This window comes from Paramisgurnus dabryanus, chromosome 5, assembly GCF_030506205.2.
Source record: "Paramisgurnus dabryanus chromosome 5, PD_genome_1.1, whole genome shotgun sequence".
Lineage (NCBI taxonomy): Eukaryota > Metazoa > Chordata > Actinopteri > Cypriniformes > Cobitidae > Paramisgurnus > Paramisgurnus dabryanus.
In genome coordinates this window covers 27596198-27622010 of record NC_133341.1, presented here as the reverse complement: position 1 = coordinate 27622010, position 25813 = coordinate 27596198, and the positions used below count along the sequence as shown (strand labels likewise).

The 25813-nt window shown below is 38.3% G+C and overlaps 1 protein-coding gene across 4 annotated transcripts; it reads right to left on the bottom strand.

Moving 5' to 3' along the window:
* Positions 1–298: 298 nt before the first annotated feature.
* On the bottom strand, positions 299–25813 carry atosb (atos homolog b). 4 transcript variants are annotated; one of them, XM_065250787.2, is made up of 11 exons: positions 25475–25813; positions 17972–18119; positions 11102–11280; positions 9007–9163; positions 7597–8883; positions 4848–4906; positions 4048–4147; positions 3628–3786; positions 2708–2776; positions 1405–1604; positions 299–1270 (listed from the first exon to the last, which is right to left on the bottom strand). In XM_065250787.2, exons 5-11 carry the CDS (start codon positions 8683–8685, stop codon positions 1117–1119), a joined length of 1830 nt encoding a protein of 609 aa, XP_065106859.1. In that variant the 5' UTR covers positions 8686–8883; positions 9007–9163; positions 11102–11280; positions 17972–18119; positions 25475–25813; the 3' UTR covers positions 299–1116. The 4 variants fall into 4 exon arrangements, with proteins under 4 accessions (XP_065106859.1, XP_065106862.1, XP_065106861.1 ...); XM_065250790.2 differs by having other exon boundaries at positions 17972–18114; XM_065250789.2 differs by lacking the exon at positions 25475–25813 and adding an exon at positions 18479–18561.

Here is a 25813-nt window from a genome sequence, read left to right as displayed (position 1 = left end):
GTTCAATGTCTTCAAAAGGAGGCCATAGAGACTGCAGCCAAGATAAAAATCTACCTCCTGGCATGAAACATTATCTGCTTTTAAGTCTATGTGAGCACATGATGTAAATTATAATGCATTTATCGATCATACACAGTACTTACAGAATCAAACCATGGCACTACTTCTCTTATATCCCGTGATGAATCAGTCAAACACTCGTTCGCAAGTCGCAGAGTTTAATCATTTTAAAATATACATAAACAACATTTTCTGTTTTAAATACCCCTGATTCCCTCCCTTTCCCTCTAGTTTTTATGCCCACCCTCCCTCCCTTGCCTCCCTTATTCACTTGGCATTTTTTCTTCCCCCTCCCTTCTAGCAGAAAGGGCAACTACTACCTCCACAAGAAAGAAAAAAACACTCTAGATGTGCAGCATATTGCTTTTTCTCTTTTTTAAGACATTTGCAAACATAGATTTGACAGTTTGTTTACTGTTCTGATGTTGGACTGCTGAGCAATGTCCTTCAAGCTGCCCTTTCACTACTAAAACATCCAAAATACTGAGGGCTATTCTCCTCCTTACAACCCATGCTGTGGTTGACACAATGCATCAACTGAATGGATGTACTTTCAATGTTCAGCTGGCTCCATTCTTTACTTAAACTTTCTTATCCCCTCCAGTGCTCTGTTGGCATTCATTGTTGAATCCATGCCTCAGAAATCCATTTCCTGTCTGTTTCTGTTGTTCCTGTTGGAACCAGTTTTTGCAATTGAATAAGTCTGCATCTACTGATGACATGATGGACACCAACTTTTTATAATGGATCCAGTTGGTGGACAAGATTACGATTGGTCCACATTAAGTTGATGCAGGCAGGGTGAAGGTCAAAGCTTAACTGTATACGGCACTAAAGTAAAACTCGACTTAGTCACAAGGCATGCATGTTGTACAGTCTACCCACCGAAGAGTTTAATATCTGTGTGTATGTACATACATCTGTCTGTGTTTGCATGTATGAGTACGTCTGTGCGTTCACGTGTGCAAGTTCAGTCTTTCAAGTGTATTGGTTCTTTCGTCTTGCAGTCTTTATTAATGCAGTCTTTGAGCCCCACGGCGGCAGGGCATCGCTGCCTCATACCCTCGGGGAGTATTTGGGGTTTCTTGGCACCTCGGTGAAGGATTTCAGCTCGTAAGGAATCCCAGCGTCCACCTCAATGGACTTGCGGGAGAATAGCAGCCGGATATCATTGTGCAAGTAGATTTTCCCAGATTTGGAACTATGGAATCTGAGACATGCAAACAGAGACAAAAACTGGTTTATTCTGCATCATCACTGCCAGTTTGGCTTATAGCGCAAAATTAGAGAGCACTAAATATATCATTTTTTAGTCTAAGACAATAACATGAAAGCAAAGTTTACCTGAGGTGTATCAAGTAGCAAAGAATCTTCTTCCTGTCAGACAAGGAGCCCTCTTGCCCCTCCCCTGAAACCTCAGGCTCCTCCACAGGCACCAGGAAGATACGGTGGCGCAAGAAGGTCATGTGATTAACAGGCATGTCGCCAAAATTATACGTCACCAGAAACATTTTAACCACAGTCTTATTGGGGTTAAATAAGGTCTGTGAAACAAAAATAAAACAGTTTTTTAGTATTTTAAAGGGACCATGGCATGAAAATCTGACTTTTTCCATATTAAAGTGCTATAATTGGGTTCCTAGTGCTTCTATCAACCTAGAAAATGTGAAAAAGATCAACCCAGTAACTTTGTTTTGGTAAACCATTCTCTGCAAGCACATGAAAAATTAGGTCATTGAAATTTGGCTCTCCTTATGATGTCATAAGGAGATCTTATTATAATAATACTGCCCCTTAATCTGCACTATCCAACCACGGCACAGCCATTTAGTGCAGAGAGAAAGAAAGAGAGAGAAAATAATTCACAGCACAATTGAGTTTCAATTGCAACAAACCACCATCATTGCGATGAGTGTTTGAATTTCATCAGCTCATTTGCATTTTAAAGGACACACCCAAAACGCCACATTTTTGCTTATAACTACAAAGTGTCAATTTTAACATGTTATAATAAAGGATCTATATGGTATTTTGAGCTAAAACTTCACGTGTGTACTCTGGGGACACCAAAGATTTATTTTAGATCTTAAAGTCTTGTGACATGGCCCCTTTAAGTTAAAGGTAATGCATGAATTCTGTCATTGTTGAAATATTCTCACCTTAAAGGGATAGTTCACCCAAAAATGAAAATTCTGTCCTCAACTTCTTACAAATGAAATCTGTATACATTTATTTGTTCTGCTGAACACAAAGAAGATATTTTTAGCAATGTTTGTAACCAAAATGTTTCTGAGCACTATTGAGTTCCATAGTATTGTTACCCTACTATGGAAGTCAATGGTGCTCCTGCTTTCTGCTCGATTACAAATATCTATCTTTGTTTTCAGCAGAACAAAGAAATGTATACAGGTTTGTAGCAACTTAAGGGGGAATAAATAATGACAATTTTCATTTTTGGGTGAACTATCCCTTTAACATGGAAAAAGAATTCAGGGTTGTGACATCAGAGGTGACATCATTTATAGGAAAAAAATTATTTTTAAGCTAATGGTGCAACATGTTCATACTTCAGTTATTTAAAAAATAACATAGGAAAAGATGCGTAAAAATAAACCTGTAAAAATTAAGGAAAAGAGGGAATGCCCACCACTTGAATGGTCCCTGCTTTGGGTACACTGTATCCTTTCTTTCCAAGAGGCTCGAGCAGGATTACCCCCTAAACATGAAAGGTAAATATGACTGTTAAGATGCATTTTATTCCACAACAGACCACATGAAAATATACTGTAGTGTACTTAAGTATTTACAATAGTAAACTGTAGTATACTGTAGCATGTTAAAGGGATAGTTCACTCAAAAATAAAAATTCTGTAATCATTTACTCACTCTTATCATGTAACAAACCTGTAAAAATGTCTTTGTTCCCATTAACACAAAGGAAGATATTTTGAGAAATGTTTGTAACCAAAACGTTTGTGGACCCCATTCCATATTAGGAAAAAAATATACCATAGAAACGAATGGGGCTACCAAACGGTTTGATTACAATCAAAATATCTTCTTTCGTGTTCATCAGAACAAAGAAATTAATAAAGGTTTGTAACAACATGAAAGTGAGTAAATGATGACAGAATTTTTGGGGGAGCTATCCCTTTAACTGTATTTTCTAAGCTTTATTTATTCTGTAGTATTGACTATAGACGGTTTCAGTAGTAACAACATAAACAAGCGGCTTTCGTGGAACACACGTAACTTCCGGTGAACTCTGCTAAGAATAAATAACAACAAGGTCCTTTTAAAGTAGTTTATTTATATAACAAGCAAATCAACATGTAGATTACCTAGGTAGGAAATACTGTTAGTATATTTTAATACTCATTATGGTAAGGTTCAAAAACATTACAGTATGTAAGAACTTTACTACAGTTTACTATAGTAAATACTTAAGTATACAAAATATTTTTAATTTGGAGAGAACTTCCAAGTAAAGGTTCTGTACTGTAAAATGCAAATTGTGGTTGAACTCCCTCACAAACAGACTTATTAGAAAAGTAGAAAAGTATTTACCAGAAAGGGGGAAGGAGCGCTGTGCTCTGAGGTGTCGTAGTAAGTAACTTGCACAGGTAAGGTGGCGTGTTGCGGGCAATAGGAACCGCTTGCCCCGATCTCTGCTGTGAAGCCCTCAATGCGTCCGGATGGAGTGAAACGACCTTTTAGAATTGACTCCTGATTCCACATTCAGACACAAAACATTTGCATCATGCATTTGGATTTTATTCAAAGTGACTTATATGTACCTATAACCTCAACACAATGCTCTACCAGTCGAGCTACAGGAACAACCAATTAGCAATGCATAAATGTTAATCAAATCTAATTAGGTTTTAGTTATTTTGATATCATGGGGGTATCAAGTCTAATGACAAAAAGACAAATATTAATTTACATTAAATATTTCATTTCTACGTGCTTGAGTCTTGTGTGTACCTCAAAGTTGCCAAGGAGGGGTCTGCTTATGGATGATAAAGAGGAGATGGAACTACAGGAACGACTGGTGTCTGTCCTACGTCCACTGCGCAGCTGTCGACTATTACAAAAAACATCAATTAAAACATTTAATAGCGGATTATTAAAGCAACACAATGTAGTTTTTTACCTTTAAATAATGTCTCTAAAATTATTTCAGTGATAGAAAAACTTTTAACTGGACAAATTGTACTGTTGCTGCAACCTGAGCAGCCTCCTAGCTGCTACAAGCACACTCTGAAAGTGGCAGTGGAGGGTAGAAAAACAGAGCCCCGCCCCTCTCCCTGCCTGCAGAAGAGTGTCTGATACCAGGCACTGTTGCGCTTTTCAACCACATGGGGGAGCTGTAAGTCATTTTTACATGGAAACTACATAGTGTTGCTTTAATAGCTGCAATCCAGTATAGTATTGTTGCTCAACCCTATTTCAGTTAAACAGCAAGAGCATGGCACTATATTAAGTACATAACAGTTTAAATTTATTGCGGCGGTTTCCCGGACGGGGCTTATTCATGTCCCAGACTAAAATGCATGTTTGAACTGCCTTAATAAAAAAACATCATCATGCATTGACATATCTTAACATGTATCAGTGACATTGTTTTGTGTCAAGATGCACACCAGTAATGCTTTTTGTATAATATGCTTGCAAAAACTACTTAAATGTGATAATATAACGAAAATCTAGTTCTGGATTAATCTAAACCCTGTCCGGGAAACTGCCCCATTGAGTTTTTTGTCTGTTTTGAAAAAACTACGTACGATTTGAGACGATTCCCAGCTTTGAGCCTTCTTCCTGCTCGTGAACAGTCTGTAGCCGTCTGGAAAGAAAGTTCAAAAAATATATTAAGAAATAATAAATGTGACAACATTACAAATGAAAACAATGGACATCAATAAATACCTGTGAACTCTTCATATTGTGGTTGCATAAATTATGATAAATGTTTAAACTACTGATTTGAAATGTTTCTGTATAAGAGATGCAAAAGAAAAGAGTATTTGACAAAATGACCTCAGAAAAGGTAAAGAAAGGCCATGACATCACGCATTATTACATAAGATTATGTTATAACATAACAGTATAACATATAACTATATTTTAAAGGGATAGTTCACCCAAAAATGAAAATTCTGTCATAATTTTCTCATCTTCATGTTGTTTTAAACCTGTATAATTTCATTTGGATAAATAAGCACACAGCTGATTGTAACCATTGACGTCCATAGTAGGAAAAAGAAATACGATGGAATTCAATGGGTACGCTTACCATTATTAATCGTAATATCATCTTTATCATTCATCACAATACTTCCATAATATTTGTTTTTTTCTACTATGGAAGTTAATGGTTATAATCAGCTGTGTGCTAACCCTTATATATCAAAATATCTTCTTTAGTGTTCAACATAACAAAGAAACTCATACAGGTTTAGAACAACATGCAAGTGATTAAATGAAAAAAAATATATAATTTTTGGGTGAACTATCGCTTTAAGCAATTGCTACCTACAAACTGTATAAAACTATAAATCAAACAATGTTATATCAATTATGTAATTATATCAGGTACAGAGAAGCATTAAAATTAACTAAATCAATTTTGTACATTACTCAAAGCAACTTAATTCAGATAACAACACTGTAGGACGAATACTTACACATGTCAAAGTAGCAACATTTTCAAACATACTGTATCCTTCGGATGACCTGGGCTATATTTATGTCAGCTAGGCCCAGTGATGAGCTGTGTATCAAACTTGTACATGTTCAACCATTCTGTGCTGTTATTTCAGTTTATCTGAACCCTTTTAACTTATTTCTCCTTCTCCTGTTGTCTTATTTCTCTGTCCTTCACATTCTGTTTTATTCCTCCTATTTGGCCGTCCTTGAGTCCTGAACTAAACCTTCAAGCACTGACACTGGTGAGAGTGACAGCACCTGAGCCTCTGTAGTTTTACGCATGGTTTAACTAATCCGACCCCAAATTCGACTGAAAATGAATTTGACCAGAACAACCTGTATGTGTGTATGTGTTAGGTCAGGTGAGGTCGGTTTGACCTCTCGAACAATGGTTCCCTCAATGGGCTATGTTCTGGTCTCCCATTGTCATTTTAACGCAGTGAAAAATGAGGAGTATATTTAAAAAAACTCAAATTTTCCCTTTTCTAAAAATCAGTCAGCAATGGGGTGGTGGTTTATTTTTGACACCTACAAGCTATGTAGCAAAATAGGTTTAAAACCTATACGTTTCTTCTCAAACTCATAAACATCCTAATTCCACTCCTACTGTTATACAATAACGTCAAACACAATTGTTTAAAATGTACATACATGCCTATTAACGTGACTCTTAGTAGCTGCAAATTGACATTGCGAATTGAAAATACAGCCAATGGAAACACGTAAATTACGCAAAAACTCACATATATCGCAAAAAGTTTTTACACTCGCATGAGATGGTTTTTCAGGTAATTCCGAAAAGGTGTATTTGGCAATGCAATTGCAATGGAAACAGTTTATTCACATTTTCAGGTCACCTGATGCAAGTAAGTCAAAGAATTATTAGGGCTGGGGAAAAAAAATCGATTTGTCGATTCATTTGTTTTTTTACATGGTTGATTTAAAATCGATTCTCAAAGGCCACAAATCGATTTTTCCCCCCCATATTTATTTCTGCAAACATTGAACGTAAGATTAACGTTAATCTAATTACTAGTCTTATCCACTAGATGTCACACGCGTTTTTGTCTTGCGCGATGTTACCAAGCAGTGAGAGGCGAGCCTGTTATTCATTCATTCATTCATTCTATATAATATATTCTAATATAATAGAATATAAATAATAATATAATATTCTAATATAATATTCTATATAATCTATATTCATTGAGTTGAACCGAGTATAAGAACCGACTCGAAAATCGGAACCGAAAGCTTGTGAATCAAAATCTAATCGATCTGGAACATCCGAATCGATCCCCATAAATTATTATTTAAAGATGACCCAGTATGCAATAAAACCTCCCAGAAACACCTCAATATATTTCTGCTTCCAAGTATAAGAGGATTCCCTTGCCAATAGTGTTTGGATAATACTCTTACGTCTCATTCAGTTAAAAATAATGCCTAGTGTGGTTGATGTGATATTAGTAAATCTACCAACAATAGTCCACGTGATGTTTGGAATGATTTATCGCAAAGGAAAAACTTTGTCAATCGCATATCATCGATTATTGAAAATTCTGTCATTTCGCAATAGTCTTTTGTCGACATTTAGAAAATAACGCTGAAGTTCGCAAGAGGAAAAACTATGTCAGTCACATATCATCAATTATTGAAAATTCCGTAATTTTGCAATAGTCTTTTGTCGACATTTAGAAAATAACGCTAAAGTTTTGCGCAAATCTGCAATTTAAACGCAGCTAGTAACTATAATAACGTAAAAATAACTCACAACAGAATTACATTGTGGAAAGTTGAAGTGTTGCACTTTTGTTTGCTCCATACCTTTGTGGTCTCCCTTGCCGATGGTAAAAGATGGTTCCAGAAGGGTGCACCCTTGGCGTCAGTGCTGCGACAGGATGCTAACCCAAGTCCCGGCGCTAACAGTGCCAGCCGACTGCGTTTTGACGTGGATGGCCCCTCATCCTCTGAACAGGACTCTCCTGTATCACTGGGTGAGAGAAGTCTTTTCTTTACCTGGCAGACAGTGGATGACCCCAACATCAGGCCATTTGCTTCCACTGGAGTTTTCTCAGGAGAGCTCAGTCCATTAGAAGAGGAGGTGGTCTTCATTTCTGATGGTGGAGGAGAAGACTCCAAACTGGTCCCCCATTCGACAACTTCAGCTGGTGTTGAAAACCGGACAGGTGCCCAACTGCTCTCTGTGGTGCATATCGTTCCCTTAACCTCCACTGAAAGATTACTGTTGGTATGGCCCTCATCCCGTGGACAGTCTTTGGAATCAGCTGGGATACTCCCAGCCATGGAGGCCTCAGTCCTAGGAGTAAGGGGGGGAGGACTCCCCTCACAGTGGCCCCAGGTGGAGTGATGTCCCTGGGGGTCAACCATGGGTGGAGATTTCGGGGAGAGCGGGGCGAATACATCTGGGATGGGCCTGTCGTGGTTGTGCTGGGCAGGCCGGCGACCAGGTATCATTTGATGTGATGGGGAAAGGGGAGGTGACCTAGGTATGTCTGAGTCTCTGTGCTCATAAAGTGAACTGGGGAAGAGTGGTTCCACCCCAGACCCACACAGCACCTCCCCTTCTGACTCATCATCATCATCTTCATCCTCTTGGAAAAGACGCTTGTGGGCGACAGGGACCGGTGCACCATCCAGGCCACGCTTCATGCCTACTCTAACCGGTCGTGGTGTTTCTTGATTTTCTCCAAAACCGCCTCTTTGAGAGAGGATGGACAGCTGGTAGACCTTCTGCAGCCGTATCTCTTCTTCTCTGAAAGGCCTGGGAGTTGATCGTCGTACGCCAGGCTCTGAGCTTTCGCTCTGAGTGTCAGGCTGAGGTAAATTCCCAGCCTGGGCTGGAAGCTCAACGGGTGGCTCTTTGCGAGCCAGTTCCACGTGGATGTGACGCATAGTGACTTTGCTTGTGCTAGGTGATTGTTTCAGGGGAAGTTGTGCAGTGTTAAATAATACAAACACTAGAATGTCTCAACAAGTGCAACAAGGCTGTAAAGTGAAAAGTTAGCTCCCCATCTCATAGATGGAAGGCTCTATTGTCCATAGGTCAGTTTTGAAGTTAACACAAGCTGTTTACCATAGGATGCACAGCTTCTGAAATAAACAAACAAGTATACCAAGTATTACAGACTATGCAACAAAACAACAGTAATGAAACGTATCATAAAATATACATTTGCATATTTAAGTGTGCACATGACATTTTTTTAAACTTACATGGTGGCAGGCCTGTCCACATCCACCACTGCAGCTTTTGAGTTATGTTGACCCTTAAACCTTGACCCTGACCTTAGCCCCTGAGTTTGGCCATCTCCAACACTGCCCCTCTGATGCAACAACAGCATTCCCAAACACACAGGCAGCGAAGAAGGGCCTGTCAAATAACAATGAAGAAAACCAATCGATTAAGAGTAAATTACGTTTATTTGGAGTCAACAAACCTCTACTTGTCTTGTAACTCAATGAATTCAATAAATATCCACTATTTCTGTTCTATAATCAATGTTAAAATAGGGAAGGGTTTAAAGTCATCATGAACCAGTAGTAGCGGTCACAGTAGCGGACACAGTTTTTCATTTTATTTCATTTCGAACTTAATAAAAATCATTTCTACTTTAATAAAAAATCCTGATAATTTACTCACCCTCATGTCATCCAAGATGTTTATGTCTTTCTTTGTTCAGGCGAGAAGAAATTACGTTTTTTTTTAGGAAAACATTCCAGGATTTTTCTCCAAATGAAAGAACAGACCCTCTGCTTTAAAAAAAACCCAAAACATTTCATCCTACCTTCATATGCTCTCTAAAAATAAATTATTATATAAATACCAAATTTTGAGCAAAAACCTGAGATAATTGTGGTTTTGTGAAGGACTTTTGATAGAGATCAGATTCAGAGCGATGATACAGAGTTTGAACTGTTTGCCCTAAGGGGATACTTCCGGGTTTTATAAGTTGGGTAAGATGGTGGATAATAGAGGAAATACAGATTGCCGGAAAAACTCGTCATTGGCGGGGAAAGAGTTAATGTCTTTGTATCAGTTTATTGTTTAAAATGGCCTACAAGTGTGCGTTTACATGCTTGAACTGATTTTGCCAAGTGGTTGATGTCCTCAGAGCTACCTATTGTGTTGACCCAAGGACAACATTTTTCTAAATAAAACCTAAACCCACCCCAAACCCCAACCCTAACCATAACCAAACCCTAAAATCAGAGGGACATGATAAGTGAAAAACAATGGTCTAGAAACAGCTAATCCTGGTTGTAAGCTTAAACTTAAAACAAACTGTAAACTTATTTCTGAAATCTGATTGGTTGATTGAAATGTTTTCCCAGGGTCAACATAATGTTGCCCTGAGGACATCAGCCACTTGGCAAAATCAGGAGAGCCGCATTGAAATACCTAATGCGTGACCTTTCAACTTGATTACGTAATATGTAAGGTCGCACCGGCGCATCACACGGCTAGTGCAAGACGAGAAGTTGTGGTTTTAAAGTTGTTTTTTATTTGAAAGAGATTCTCGCTTGGGGGCCTGTACACCAAAGCATTTAAACGCGGCTGAAAACGGCAAGCAGATGCCGACTGTAGGTCCTTGCCATTTTTTTCAGCCGAGCGCTTTGGTTGCTCTGATACTTTGGCTTTGTTTATTGTTGCGTTGTACGATTTGCTGGTTGGTTGTTGTGATATTTGTCCCGCCCCTCTACCACTGTGGCCTAGTGAAAAATGGCTAGCTGGGCGTTTCAAGATTCAAGATTCAAATATCTTTATTAGTCCCCAAGGGGCAATTCAGTTTTACAGCCAACCCATCCAATAGGTCAATTAGCACACAATAAATATAAAAATTTGTAAGTTAAAAAGTATACAAAGTATTTCACCCAAAGTTGAACATTTTTAAAATATCTGCACTCAGCGTGGAAAACCCGTAAAGTGCCGGTGCTCAGCGCGGACAAAACCCGCCAGCTGCTGGTGTTTTTGAAAAGCGCAGCATTTCCATTTTAAACAATTGAAAACATATTGGGGGTGCCCCCCTTAGAGCCCTTTGAAGCTGCTCTGAAATTGCAATTTTAAACTGCACTGAAACTGCAAACCATCGAGGTCTACTATGTGGAGAAAAATCCTGGAATGTTTGAAAAAACTTTATTTCTTCTCTTGAATTGCATGGGGGTGAATAAATTAAATTATCTGGATTTTTTTATAAAAGTGGAATATTCCTTTAACAAACTTGGAAAACATGTTACAGTTGAAAGCAACTACCAAGCTTTGACAAAAAGAAACTATTGCATGCCATATGTCCCCTTCTAGTATACTTACCAAGGGCGGAGCGTCAGTGAGGTGGGAGGAGCCTTGCAGAAAGTGCCAATGAATCGGTAATATCCCCCCTACGGCTCCACCCAGGTAAGGCCAGCGGCCAATCACGCCTCCCCTTGTCTCCTGAAAGGAGTGAACTGCTCAATGGCTGCATCCTGAACCAGGCATTCCAGAGATACAACCTATCAGAAAACAGAGCCAAATCAGTGACCACTGTAGCAAAGTCACATACTGTACATATAAAAAATTGTGATGAATAGCACTAAAAGTGGTTCACTGGCTCGCAATCTTATACTGTATAAAGCACCATGCAACACCATATGGTGCCAAGTAGAATCAGAAGTGCTGTAGCACCACTTATGGCTCTACATAGGTGCTATATAGCACTTTATGTGGTTTTCCTGTGATTACGAGGTCCCTTTATTGCTATTTAGCACTGTTTTATTATTTTTAGAGTGTACTGTGAAATTTAATAAGAGACCTACATATCGACAGGTAAACCAGAATGTTTTATACAGTATGAGTTTTATATAGACCATGATGTAATAACACTTATGTAATAAAACGTAAGATGTACGCATCAGTTGCACTCAAAATAGACACCTGACAGTTTTTCGGCATGCCTATTTTTACAAGATGTAATATAAGTCTTAGGTGTGACTAAAATGTATCTGTAAAGTTTCAGCTCAAAATACCCCACAGATCATTTGTTATAGCATGTCCAAAATTCCCATATTTGGTTGGGGGCAAAAAAGCGCAGGGCTATTAAAAAAAGGATAGGGTGGATTTTTTCATTGTAGGGTGGTTGTGTTCACACACTCCCAACACACGTTTATGTCCAAACACCTTGTAAAAGTGGATTTTGCATAATATGTGCCAATTAAATCCATCCAAGGGTTTCTCACCTACTGTTTTTGTCTAAAAATAGTCCCCTGCTATTGAAAGTTACCAAGGGGACTATTTTGGGCGCTGTGTAACATCATTGCACCTGCTGCAGCAATGTTACAAAGTCCTTGATTATTACACCAGAATGAAAGTATAGTTCCTAGCCATATCCGCCTAGAAAATTGCAACTTTTAATTTTCTGTCGGTCTTAGTACACGATGCAACTACAGAAATGTCAAGTTTTAAATAGGAAAATTATATAAACTCTTTGGGTATTTTTGAGCACGATGCTAATGGTCTAATCAGATTCAATAGATTATGCTAAGCTATGCTAAAAGTGGTAGCGCCAGACCCAGAGATAAGCTGAATGGATTCCAAAACGGTAAAAATCAAATGTTGAACTCTAGGGGAGCTGAAAAATGAGCGTTTTTCAAAAAAAGTGGAGTGTCCCTTTAATCAAGACACCGTACCATCCAAAACAGATTCTTTCAGTCCAATAAATCACATAGGAAACATACGCAAGACTGTACTTATTTTGTGGCTTCTGTTGAGACATTTGATTTAGACACATGTTTAAACAGACTGTGTACTGCATGGCTGTGACTGGCTCTAAAAAATCTTTCAATGGGAATAAAGTGGTAATTGATGGCACACTTATTATGAGACATTATCTCATGTGTCACAGGTCGTGCAATGCATTAGCACCACCTAATAAAGCACAATTAGGTCAACCTGTAAAGCAAAGATGGCTATGACTGCGCCATGCATACAATGAATAGAATCTGGCCTTTCTAAGAGATGCATTTGCATTACACTGCTTGAATAAAGTATTCGGTGGCCTCTCTAGGGAGGAGCTTATCTCATTTTGGTGGCAGAATGATGAACCTTGGCGTTTATGGCTACATTCAGAATGAAACACTAGTCTGGTGCACTGCATACTAATCAAAAATATGCGAAGCAGTGCACATTATGCAATAAAAAACACATATGCATTTAAATGTTTATTGTAAGGATTTAATTCATATATGTCCAATTAAACAATGTGTGAAAATGAAAAACTTATGGCTGATATCACATGGCACAAAGGCTTATTGTTCTTTAAACAATCATTTATTTTTTACCTTTTTATTATCTAAAGAACCTTATTTCAACCTTTTTTCAACCATGTTTTGGATGCTAAAGGTTCTTTATTTAGCAAAAATCTTTATTTTATTTTATGACATCGTAAAGCACCTTTATTTTTAAGAAATATTTAAGCACAGAAAAAGAAATAGACATGGATGGAGAGAGGTGGACAAATGGTGGGACTAGTTACTACACTGCAAAAAATGATTCTCTTACTTAGTATTTTAGTCTTGTTTTCAGTAGAAATATCTAAAAAGTCTTCAATTAAAAAAAGATGCATTTTCTTGATGAGCAAAATGACCTAAGAAAATAAGTCTAGTTTTTAAACAAAAAATATAAAATTTAAGTCAATTTAGCTTAAAACTAAAATTAAACAAACTGTAAAAAAAAGGTTTCTTACCCCATTAACAGATTTTTTTTTAGCTTGTTTTAAGTACAAATTTATTTAAATTGTATATTTTTTGTTGAAAGACACTAGACTTATTTTTTTAAGGTCATTAAGCTTATCAAGAAAACACATCTTGATTTAAGAATTTATAGATATTTGTCTATATTTATCTGTACACTGCAAAAAATTATTTTTAAGATTTTGGTCTTGTTTTCAGTAAAAATATCAAAAAAAAAAAAAAAAAAAATTAAAATTAAGACGCTTTTTCTTAATGAGCAAAACAACCCAAGAAAATAAGTCTAGTTTTTAGACCAAAAATATCAAATTTAAGTGATTTTGTGCATAAAACAAGCCAAAAAATCTGCCAATGGGGTAAGCAAATTTTTCTTGAATTTTGTGTTTAAGAAAAATGTTTAAGATTTTTTGCTTACCCCATTGGCAGAAATTTTTGCTCGTTTTAGGCACAAAATCACTTACATTTGATATTTTTGGTCTAAAAACTAGACTTATTTTCTTTGGTCGTTTTGCTCATCAAGAAAAAGCATCTTAATTAAAAAATTTTTTAGATATTTTGTACTTAAAACAAGACCAAAATACTAAGAGTTTTTTTTCCTGAAAATCATTTTTGCAGTGTATATATATATATATTATTTTTTTTTTTTTGAAGTGCAAAAATATTTCTTGACCTGTACATAACATGTTAATGCTTCATTACGAGAGTAAGACATAGGGTCGATGTTGAAGATATTTTTAGAAGCTGCTTTGACAAACTGCTAACGAGGAAGACCTCACAGTGACATAAGACCTGAAATAACACTCACTTAGTTCAGATATACATTGAACAGTCATCCAAGTCTCAACAGCATTCCAGAGTCTAATTCGACCCCAGCCAAATGCCAGTCCGATTTAAACTCCTTCAAATTCTCCACTAATTCTATATTCATTAATTTCAGGTTGTCTATGTTTGGTAAAAACTGTTAAACAGGTGATGGTTGTTCAGCAAAGCATATGATGATCTGTTTGTCGTTTCTGCAAATCTCTCAAGACTCAGATAGCAGAATCCTGAACCCCAGTTCAAATACAGCTGAGTAGACAAGCAGCAAACCTGCTAAATGTTCAGCACTTCCACACCTACATGTTGGGGGTTGAAAAATGCAATGTGTGTTTATTCTAAGCAAATGATGCAAGTCTACTCCTATGCAGATAACAGACTCTTACTTATGGGCCAACTGGTCTCATGATCATTTAAACATGGATCAAATGTTTTACCGTTTCCAACATATTCTTATCTTCAGTCATAAAGATTATTGCTACCTGAGATCACTTTACCATCTGGTTCAGATGTTTACTAAAAGACAATCCAAAAGGACATTGAATAGACATGGACAGTTTAATAGCCCTGATATCTCTGCACCCCCACTCCCGGAGAACTCAATACTGAGAGAAAAAAATAGAGAGGGCAACCAAACAGCCAGGACTAGCATGGGCAGCTGTCAATGTGATGGTGTTTTCCTGGTCACTAGGTTATTTATACTGTATTATATTTAAGTCACTTTCATATAAAGTGCCTTTTACAGTAAAAATTAATTTAAAGCAGCTTTACAGATAATAATAGCCTAAAGGAAAGACTCCCAGAAGATGAATTTAACAAAGCCCAGGAAAGCTTATTACCTCCAATAACTTGCGACACCTGTGCTGTTAAGTTTCTAGTTATTACATTTCTATGATGGCAGTTTATCTAGTCTTTTATAAAGATCATGGTTAGTGAAGAAAGTGAAAAAATTTCTTCCCGTTTGTATTTGTACTGTTACAGGTACAATGTAACATTGATGATATAAATGGCATCTTAAAGAAAAAAATTTTAAAATATATAAATGTCTACGTTTCCATGGTTGACCTCAAGCCGGAAAACAGCTTAATTGGCTTCTTTGGCGAAAGAAGTCCCGCCTTTCAGTTAAAAGAACCAATTATCAATCGATAAAGACTGATGATTCTCTAGGGCAGGGGCTCTAAATAGAGTCATGTAAGGCACCAGGCAACTTTTGCGCATGCGCAGTAGCTGAAACGACCTTGAAAAGGTGTTTTTAGTGCAATTTGAACTTAAGAAACAAAAGGTTATGGTATAGTTGATGTCAGGTTTAATTGTTGGTCAGAAATATGTTGTTTAATTGTGATTTCAGCATGTGATTTTAGAGATGATCTGTCTTTCTCCGTTCCTGATAAGATTAAACGCGACTTACACAACTTTCTTACGCAGATTCCTCGCGAAGAACGATTCCTCTCGAAGAACGATTCCTCGGGAAGAACGATTCCTCGGGAAGAACGATTCCTCGGGAAGAACGATTCCTCGGGAAGAACGATTCCTCGCAAAGAACGATTCCTCGCAAAGAACGATTACTCGCAAAGAACGATTACTCGCAAAGAACGATTACTCGCAAAGAACAATTTCCATTTCTTGCATCTTCTTGCGGCAAACGTTTTCTCGCCACGGACGTTTTCTCGCCACGGACGTTTTCTGGCCACGGACGTTTTCTCGCCACGGGCGTTTTCTCGCGACGGGCGTTTTCTCGCGACGGGCGTTTTCTCGCGACGGGCGTTTTCTCGCGACGGGCGTTTTCTCGCGACGGGCGTTTTCTCGCGACGGGCGTTTTCTCGCGACGGGCGTTTTCTCGCGACGGGCGTTTTCTTACACAGAACGATTACTTACATTTGAAGTTTTACATAAGTTAAAATAATTATCTGATGAAAGAGCACACATGGCCGCCTAGTGGTACGACTTTCCCAGAGGGAGTTCGGCTAAATCTAGACTTTACGTCTCTCTAGAGCCACTGCGAATCCATCTTAAACCTATAAATCGGACTAGATATACACCATATTGTTTTCAAATTGTATTGTTAAGGGTTTATCATAGTTGTACGTACGTCCTATGGCTTAGCTGCGATGGCGTAGGATACGCGTCAGTTTTCATATATACTTCCGAGTCGTCATCTGCGTCAATGTGCAAACACGCATGCAGACCGCTGGTAGGCAGTATCCACAGTAGCAGCGTGACTGTCAATGAAGAAGCAGCTTGGCAAGTTTAGCCCACAAACAAAGAAGAAACAGCAGCTTGTTGTGTATGTTTAAGAGGACCAGGAGTGATGGAAGTAAATGAACAGCAACTTTTGTTGAGTTTTAGCTAAACTTTTCAACTTGGCCCATCTTTGTTCTCACTGCCGCAAATGAAAAAATACCTACGACGCAGTTTTTTTTACCATCACAGCGATGAAGGAGATGACGTATGCAGAGCTATATCAGACTTTTGCTGGATCCAGTCGGTAAGACAGCGATAACATCTTTTTTTAGATATGAAGGCTTTGAGTGTTGTTCTTTGCTCGGGTTTTAACGAAAAGGAAAAGTTTAAATCGCTTAAAAACAGACGCGATAGCCGATTCGAACGAGTGATGTTCCACGCTGTCGTCATCGTGTAAAGCCTGCCGAAACGTTTCTGATTGGTGCGCCGATTTCTCGATTTCTTTTTTTGTTCGGGTTTTCCCAGGCTAGGTTCTAGTGGACCAATCACCGAGCCTGCAGTCCATGTAGAACTGACGCGCTGTTAAAAATTTGGAGAGGTGCACGTCAGGCTACGGATAACCTACAACGTAGACCTTACACTATAAATTGGTACTTTAGGGACAGAACATCCGGATGCAGAAACCCATCTTCATAAGTATCTTCCAGCTGGTAGAAAAACTCCAATCCATTAACTTTTCTGGCTTTTAGTGCAACTTTCACATCACAAAGACATGCACACACCCCTGTACACCAACAGGTGAATGTTGTTACACAAACAATAAAGACAGTGAACTGATTATAGCGGCGTGAGAATGAGTGCCACTAACTTTAGACCTGCATTAATGATATGTAAATCCCTCAAGGGTTTTGCAAGAACACCTGGCTTTTACAACATAGGAAGTCACAATGTCTTTAAAAAACTACCTCAGGAGGAAACACTTAACTGCTCACGAGCACACATAACAGCGAAGCTTATCTCCTAGCAGCTAAACGTCTGCAAGTTAGAGCTGAAATATTATCTCTAGAGACGACAAGGGTCATGATGTCATCGATTCATTTGTGCCTTGACAGCTATGGCATTAGAAAACAAGAGTGATATTTAGACAGCTGTTCCTTTAAAAAGGTATTGGCATGCACTTTTTATACTTCAAAATCAAGATTTAAGGTTAAATGTAGGATATATCTTAGATGGGGTAACAAGTAACTGTTCTTTTAACGTTTAAAATCACCTTTGATAGAAACAAGGTAGTCTCTCAAATATGATGTCATGAAAACTAAACACATACAGATCAGTAAGATCATAACTGTACAAGAATTAGAAAAACGCCTACTTTTGGCATATGACACTCCAGGACACTACTTGACAGTTCATGTCAACTACCCATAAACACAATACAAGTTCATTGTAACCTCTGACCTACCTCTCTAGGAACTCCTCTCCTCCTCGATGGTCTCTTCCTTCTGTCTGTGGAAACTCTCCGGTCGTAGTTGTTATTCCTTCGAGAAGTTTAGAGTTGAAAGGTTACTTGCAAGGAATGAGGGAGTATGGGCCTGTCTCTCTTTTCTTCCCTTGAGAGAATGAGTGAGAGAGAAACATACAAGGCTTTTTTAAGTCCAATCAAGGTTTAAACAATCTATAAAGGCACATCTCTCGGTTTATGCTTTCGTCCCTGCTATTCTGAGAATCTCTCTTCCCACCTCTCTCTTTCTCTCTCTCAATAACTCAGACACAAAACCTCTCTCTCAAGCTCTCTTTGGCACATGCATACAAACTCTGTAACCCCCCACTCTTTGCTTCTAGCTCCCCCAACCATCTCGCACTCATTTTTCCCCCTTAAATAACTCGATGAACACAATGAAAGCAGCTTTGGTGTACTGCTTTGGCCCCCTCCCTCTTCGTGCTCTCTGCTGCTTGCAAAATTTCTAACCACTTGTTTTTTCTCTCTCCTCTGCTTTGCCTTTACAGCCTACTTCCTCTCAGCTGGTTTGTGAAGGCGTGCTCGCTTGCTCAGTCAGCACACAACTCATGTAAGAATAGAGAGGGGGGTGCTGGCTTCTGATTGGCTGATGGGAGGGGACTCAGATTCTATAGCAGCGATTCTGATAGGTATAAAGGGAAAGGGAAACATTGAAAGTCCCGCCCACCTGTTCTGCTTGTTTTGCAATTGCAGTGGATTCCCTCATAGAGCTTTGGTGAGCTTAAAAGTGTGTGTGTGTGTGTGTGTGTGTGTGTACACTTGTCTGTTTAATAGAGGCATTCCAGAGCAACCAGATTGCGTTACTTTGGAGGCCAATATGCAAAAGAACAAATTTACTTCTGTGATGTAGACAAAATCACACATGCCTAACTTTTTGTCAGTGCTGTTCAAAAAATTAATATGTGTAAAATAAATTATATGATATAAAATATCACTATTTTGACACAGCTATTCAAATAAGTGGCTAACACAATGCGCCACAAATCGAGCTACAGGAATACTATGTCTTAATCTATAAAACATAAACATGTACACACATACAAGAGAAAAAGGAAGTGCATTGCTGAACAGATACATCATTGCATGAATCATGTTATCAGTCCTTTGACAGACTTCTGAGACTTCTACTGGGTGTGAAGAAATGGGTGTGTGCGTTTGCGTATATGCGTGTCTGCAGGCGACGTGCCACCGCTAGCTAGACTGCATTTAATTGCGGCACCATCCAAATAAGGATCGGTAATTTCACATGCACTTCGATAAAAGCATTAGCACATGTTCAGAGGTGCATGCACACTGTAACACACATACAGACACAGATTCATTTCATCTTTTGAGACACAGCCAGTGAAGCAAAGGGGGAGGTGGGTACGACGAGAGCCTATACTGAGAATTTCATTGTGGATGTGAATGTGAAAGGGGTAAATACGGTAGACTGTCATAACTACAAGCACAAATTTGGACTCAAGGTGGAAGGTTAATCATGCATGATGTTTCGAGGTGCTTAAGATGGTGAAGGGTCTTTTACTGGCTAATGTCTAAATTAAAAACATTCCTTTAGGAGAGCCACTTCTCCTTTAAGAGTTCACATGCCCATATAAGGAGTCTTTGGGGCGTGGCTTAAGACATGAGCTCTCAGCTGAGTTCAGCTATGGAAAGGAGCAAAAGACAAATTGCAAATGTGCACAAGAACACACAAAGCCATGTCGGTGACATTCAAACATACTTTTGTTCTACGCTGCTGGCAAAACACTGAAGTAAATGGCAATACAGCTTTCAATAAGAACTCAAAAACAAGTTTTATTCACTTTTCAACACTTTGCCAGAAGCTATTCTGAGCCGTGTTGGAACAACTGGTCTATGGGAAAATGTGAAAGCTCAGTGGCACAGTACATTCAAACCCTTCCCTTTATGTAATTTAAACTAGGCTATACAAATAACTTATTCAAATAATGAATTTAACAAAACCAACTAGATATAAACATGACATAAGCTTGTTTATTCAAAACTCACGGACACATGTTTTTTGTTTTGTATTTGCTAGCTGGTTAATACAGTGTTTGGGTGTTGCTATGTTGTAGTTGTTTTTTTACTGACCCAAGTCTTAACACCCACCCTATTACCTAGATATGGTCTGGGTTCTTCTTTACTGTATACAATGAGAAGCCTATGAATCATAAATACGAGCAAACAGTATCGTCATTTTTATCCCTAGCTAAAATAACTCCATTTCCTTTAGCTGTTTATGTGACATCTGCTATTTATTAATGTTGTATTTGCAGTGATCTTATCAATAACTTATCAATACAAGTTGTAAAAATAATACATTTACATACAGCCATTTGGACCAGATTGTAAGTCCCACCAGACTGATGCAGTTATAGTCAAGCTGCTCAAGCTTCCTGTTTTCCACTTCAATGAGCCAAGTGAGCACGCACAAAAGCTACAATCCTATGCTTTCTGCTTCACTATGCCACATTGGTTAAAGGGACAGTTCACCCAAAAATGAAAATTCTGTCAGCATTTACTCACAATCATGTTGTTGTAAATCTGTATGAGTTTTTTTATCGACTTCCATAGTAGAAAATATATATATTTTTGAAAATATTTTGGAAGTATTTTGATAAATGATGGTAAACACACCCATTGTATATTTACCCATTGTATTCCATCATTTTTTTATTCCTACTATGGAAGTCAATGGTTACAATCAGCTGTGTGCTCATTTCTCAAAATGGTTCATACAGATTAACATCAGCATAAGGATGAAAAAATTATGAAAGAATTTTCATTTTAGGGTCAACTATCCCTTTAAAGGAACACGTCCACATTTTGGGAATTCAATTTAGCTTATTCACCGTATCCCCCATTGTTAGATAAGTCCATATATACCTTTCTCATCTCAGTGCGTGCTGTAACTCTGTCTGACGCAGCCCCTGCTAGCTTACCTTAGCACAAAGACTGGAAGTGAATGGGTCCAGCTAGCAAACTGCTCCCAATAAGTGACAAAATAACACGTACATTTTCCTATTTATTTGTTGTGATTTGTATAGTCACACCGTGTACAAATAACAAAGCCATATGAGAGACAGCCATCTTTTAACAATATATATACTGGGAACTATATTTTCAGAAGGCGAAGCACTGCTACTGGGCGGAGTGATTTGCTCGCAGCACCCGAGAAGCCCCCTGGTGAGGAGCAAAGAGTTCAGTCAGAGTTGTGCAAATCACTCCGCCAAAGTAGCACTGCTTCGTCTTCTGAAAATATAGTTCCCAGTATGTATACTGTTAAAAGATGGCTGTGTCTCATATCACCTTGTTATTTGTACACGATGTGACTATAGAAATCACAACACTGGAAAATGTTCACGTTATTTTGTCACTTATTGGGAGCAGTTTGTTAGCTGAAGCCATTCACTTCCAGTCATTTTGCTAAGCTAAGCTAGCGGGGGCTGCGTCAGACAGAGGTACAGCATGCACGGAGTTGAGAAAGGTATGTATGGACTCATCTAACTCTGGGGGATACGGTGAATAAGCTAAATTCCCAAAATGTGGGCGTGTTACTTTAAATACATGGGATGTGATCTGCTAGTCACACCTTCAGTCTAATTGTTACACTTTTATATTTTATTCTGATGTTGCCACTTCAAAGAGAAAGTGAGTGATTGAGAGTGAGAGAGCGAGCGTGCGAGCGAGCGAGCGAGAGAGAGAGATAAGGTTATAGTGATGGAGCAAGGCATAGACAGATTGAATCTGCTCTAGAGTTAAGCAGACTGTTCCAGAAGAAAAGGTGCCCTATTCAAAGAAAAGCAAAGCTATTTAGAGCAAAGGTACAGCAATCTGTTGCTCAACAGCATGTGCGTGTCTGTCAGATATGGATCTTAATAACAAACCATATTGGGGCGGTTTCCCGGACAGGGACTAGACTAGTTCTAGACTAAAATAAATGTAAGAGCTCTCCAAACTGAAAATGACTTGCACCGACCAATCTTAAAATACATCAATGCCCTTTGTTTTGCCTCAAAATGCACACAAGTAACATTTTTAGTAAGGCATGTTTGTTAAAACTAGTTATATTTCCTAATTAAACTAAGGCCTTGTCCTGGCTTAAGCTAAGAAACCACCAATTATGTTTACGAATATACGGTATAAACCAATAAAGCATGTGGCAAAAAAAATCTATTAGGAATTGATATAGTAAGATTAGAAATTTAGTAGCACCTGACACTGATGAATGGTAATACTCCCTAGGGTGTGAGGTGGGGGCGGTGGGCGACAAATTTACTTCACTGTAACAGAAAGAAGGTAAGATAAACAAGGAGTATTTCAGGGCAAAGGTAGGATGAATATTTAAAGGTGCATTGTGTGACTTTTAAAAGGGTCTCTTGACAGAAATGCAATATAAAATACATAACTATATTATCAGAGCTGTATAAAGACCCTACATAATGAACTGTATTGTTTTTATTACCTAAGAATGAGTCGTTTTTATCTACATACATGTGGGTCCCCTTACATGGAAGTCGCCATTTTGCACCGCCATGTTTCTGCAACAGCCCTAAACTGACAAATTCATCTATAAAGCGTGTTTTGTCACAACGTTGTATCAGACGATGACATGTTTGTCCTGTAGTGGCTACTGTACCTTACTATGGGTTTTGAAAGGGAGGGGTGAACTACGGACTGAACTTTTGTTGCAATTCAGTCTCACCACTAGATGCCGCTAAATATCTACGCAGTGGGCCTTTAACTACAAAGAAAAGGCGAGTACAGAAAAGTAGATATGGAGTAAGATAAATCATAAGGTTTTAAAAAGACATTCCACTTTTTTGGAAAATATGCTAATTTACCAGCTCCCCTAGAGTTAAACATTTGATTCTTACCGTTTTGAAATCTATTCAGCTGATCTTTGGTTACTTTCATTGGCAGGGGACTATTTTCGGGCAGTTCGTAATATCACTACACCTGCTGCAGCCATGTTACATCAGCAAAGTCCTTGATTATTACGCCAGAATGAGAGTATAGTTCCTAGCCATATCTGCCTACAAAATCACAGCTTTTAATTTTCTGTCGGTCTTAGTGCACGATGTAACTACAGAAGAGTCAAGTTTTAAATAGGAAAAATATCTAAACTCTGTTAATTTTTGAGCGCGATGCTAATGGTCTGATCAGATTCAATGGATTGTGCTAAGCTATGCTAAAAGTGCTAGCGCTAGTGCTAATGGAATTCTTTTCACCCCAGAATTGGATCATGAAGGGATGAACCGAACCAAACACACTGGGCTGTTATTGAACATATGCTGGGTTGTTTTAACCAATTGTCAGGTCAAATACAATATTTTTTGGGTCATTTTACTTGGCACGTATTTCCCTTGTTATCAGAAATAAACTATTGTTAAAAGACTCTGTTGTTATTGATTCTACGTAGAAGTCTACTGGAAATTGCATTTAGTCCACAAAAGCTGTTTGTTTATGTTGTTGCTGCTGAAGGCGTCTATATATGCAGACCAAATTATTAGATCACATAATTTTAACTATAGCCATTGGCCACTATTAACCTACTGTTACTTCTGCTGGTTTGAGATGCTATAATATACATATCTACATATATAATGGTGTTTAAATAAATGATAAACAGATTAGTAAGTTAAAACCTTGTTCCCACACTCGCATGCTCAAGCGCATACACAATAGCACATGCCTGCACTCGCACACCCATGCATTTAATCCCGAAATAATGATCTGAGTCAACCCCCTGTTATTTAAATCTATATCTAATCCATAATAACAGTAAGCTGAAAGTTGATCTCAGATCAGGGGAGGGGCTAAATGTAGAGGCAGGTGACTAGCAGAATGCATTTGGCTATCATAGTTTACCGACCATAGCAGATCTATGGCTATTTAAAGAAGACAAGGTACACACAGTTATCTAAAGATGAAGTCAGACACTTGAGCACACACACACCTATTTAAATATTGACGGTAACACACAGAATGTTCAAACTAGATTTTCACATTTTTTGCATAAAATGTTTAGTCACCAGCCAATGCAAAACTTGCCACCATGATGCACAAGACGCTCTGGGTTGCCAGGGCATAGCTATGTGGATCCTGGCATGTGTTCTTAGCATGTTGCCAGCTGGTTGCCTACATGCCTTGCCATTTTAGCTATGTGCTGAAGTTTAATACTTCAAATTAACTTGCCATAGCTTGCATTACTAATTATCTATATTAAACTGAAACAAGTAAAGCATGGAAATGAACGAGCACCACCTTCTTTCTCATCAAGATTAGAGAAAGAAAATGCTTCGCCTTGACGGGAGATGTTGAATTGAAACCCCTCATTTAACATTTACACGTATTGGATGCAGAAAGAGAACCGGAGCAGGCCTTAATGGCGCACATCGCATTGAATAATGATCTTCAACACCCTTGTGCTTCCTTTCTTTGACATGGCTTATCTTCTCATTCGCAGCTGCTATTCCATGCATTTCTCTCATCGACCCAGTGATGCAATTCATTACATAGCAAGGGCATTTAGGTTTCTTAAAATTCAGACCAGTGACATTCAGACCAAGGTTCCACCTGCAGTTTTGGGACATTGTTACACAGAGAGAGCGCCCCTCTAGACCACTGCTGATCCTCTGGACATTTTGGGGGACAATGGAAATCTCTCTGCAGCTCTCCATTGTGCCATTTCATTGATGTCCTGTCTGGCATTAGTAATGAGCAGGATGGATGCCTTTTTCTTACATTATTCAGATAAACTGTGCACACATCCACTCTCAAAACTAGAAGATATTAAATCTCACGAATGTAATATTAATATTATTGATAATTAGAAAACACAACATTCAGGCAGGATTTACAGCAAATGCATAGGCTTGTGGCTAGAAGTGATGTGCATCACATATAATCATGGATTTCCATTGTACAGGATTCAGTGGATCAAAATGTAACATTAGACAAATAAGCAATAGACTAAATGACATTAAGAGGAAGGAAGAAGGGTTAATAACCGGTTAAGGAAATGAACACGAGCACTGATGAAAGTTGCCCTCAGTGGACGAAATAGCATGAATCAGACAAAGCAGAAACGCCCCCCTGCGCATGAACATACAGCAGCTCCACTATGTATTGTGTGCAGAATCATTATCATACTGTGATTAATCTGCCATTATTATACACACGTGAGATCATAAATACGATAGATGGAAACATATAATAGTGAATAATAATATCAGAATGGGGATTTATTCATCATGAGGTTAAATAGATGAATATACATGATTGATCAGTAGGACAGATCTCAGGGTATACTGGTTATTATAAATTCATCTCATCATTATATATAATAATGTTATGACATCTAATTCTATACGTATTTGTCAAAATGAGAGTGATTTAATGGGCAATGGTGAAACAAAGAGAATTAGATTGGTTACTTACCCACAGCAAATATTTGAACGCAATGACAAGGGTTGCAGCAGTCAGCAAACTAACATTCCCATCATATATGGACGAAGAGTTTGATCTTAATATAGAAAGTAGACGGTATTTTAGTATCTTCTGCTTAATCGACGACAAACTGAGCTGAAATCCTACGAAGTAACGAAGATTTATTTGACCGATGATGATATTAAATTGTAGATATGAGATATTGGTTTCCAAAGGTCGACAAAGCTGCTTTGATGGCCTTTCTCCTCCTTTCGCGTCCTGTAACTACCTCTGCCAACGGGCCTTTCTATTTTGTGCTTGACTGTTGGTCCAAAGCCCTCGCCCATTAAA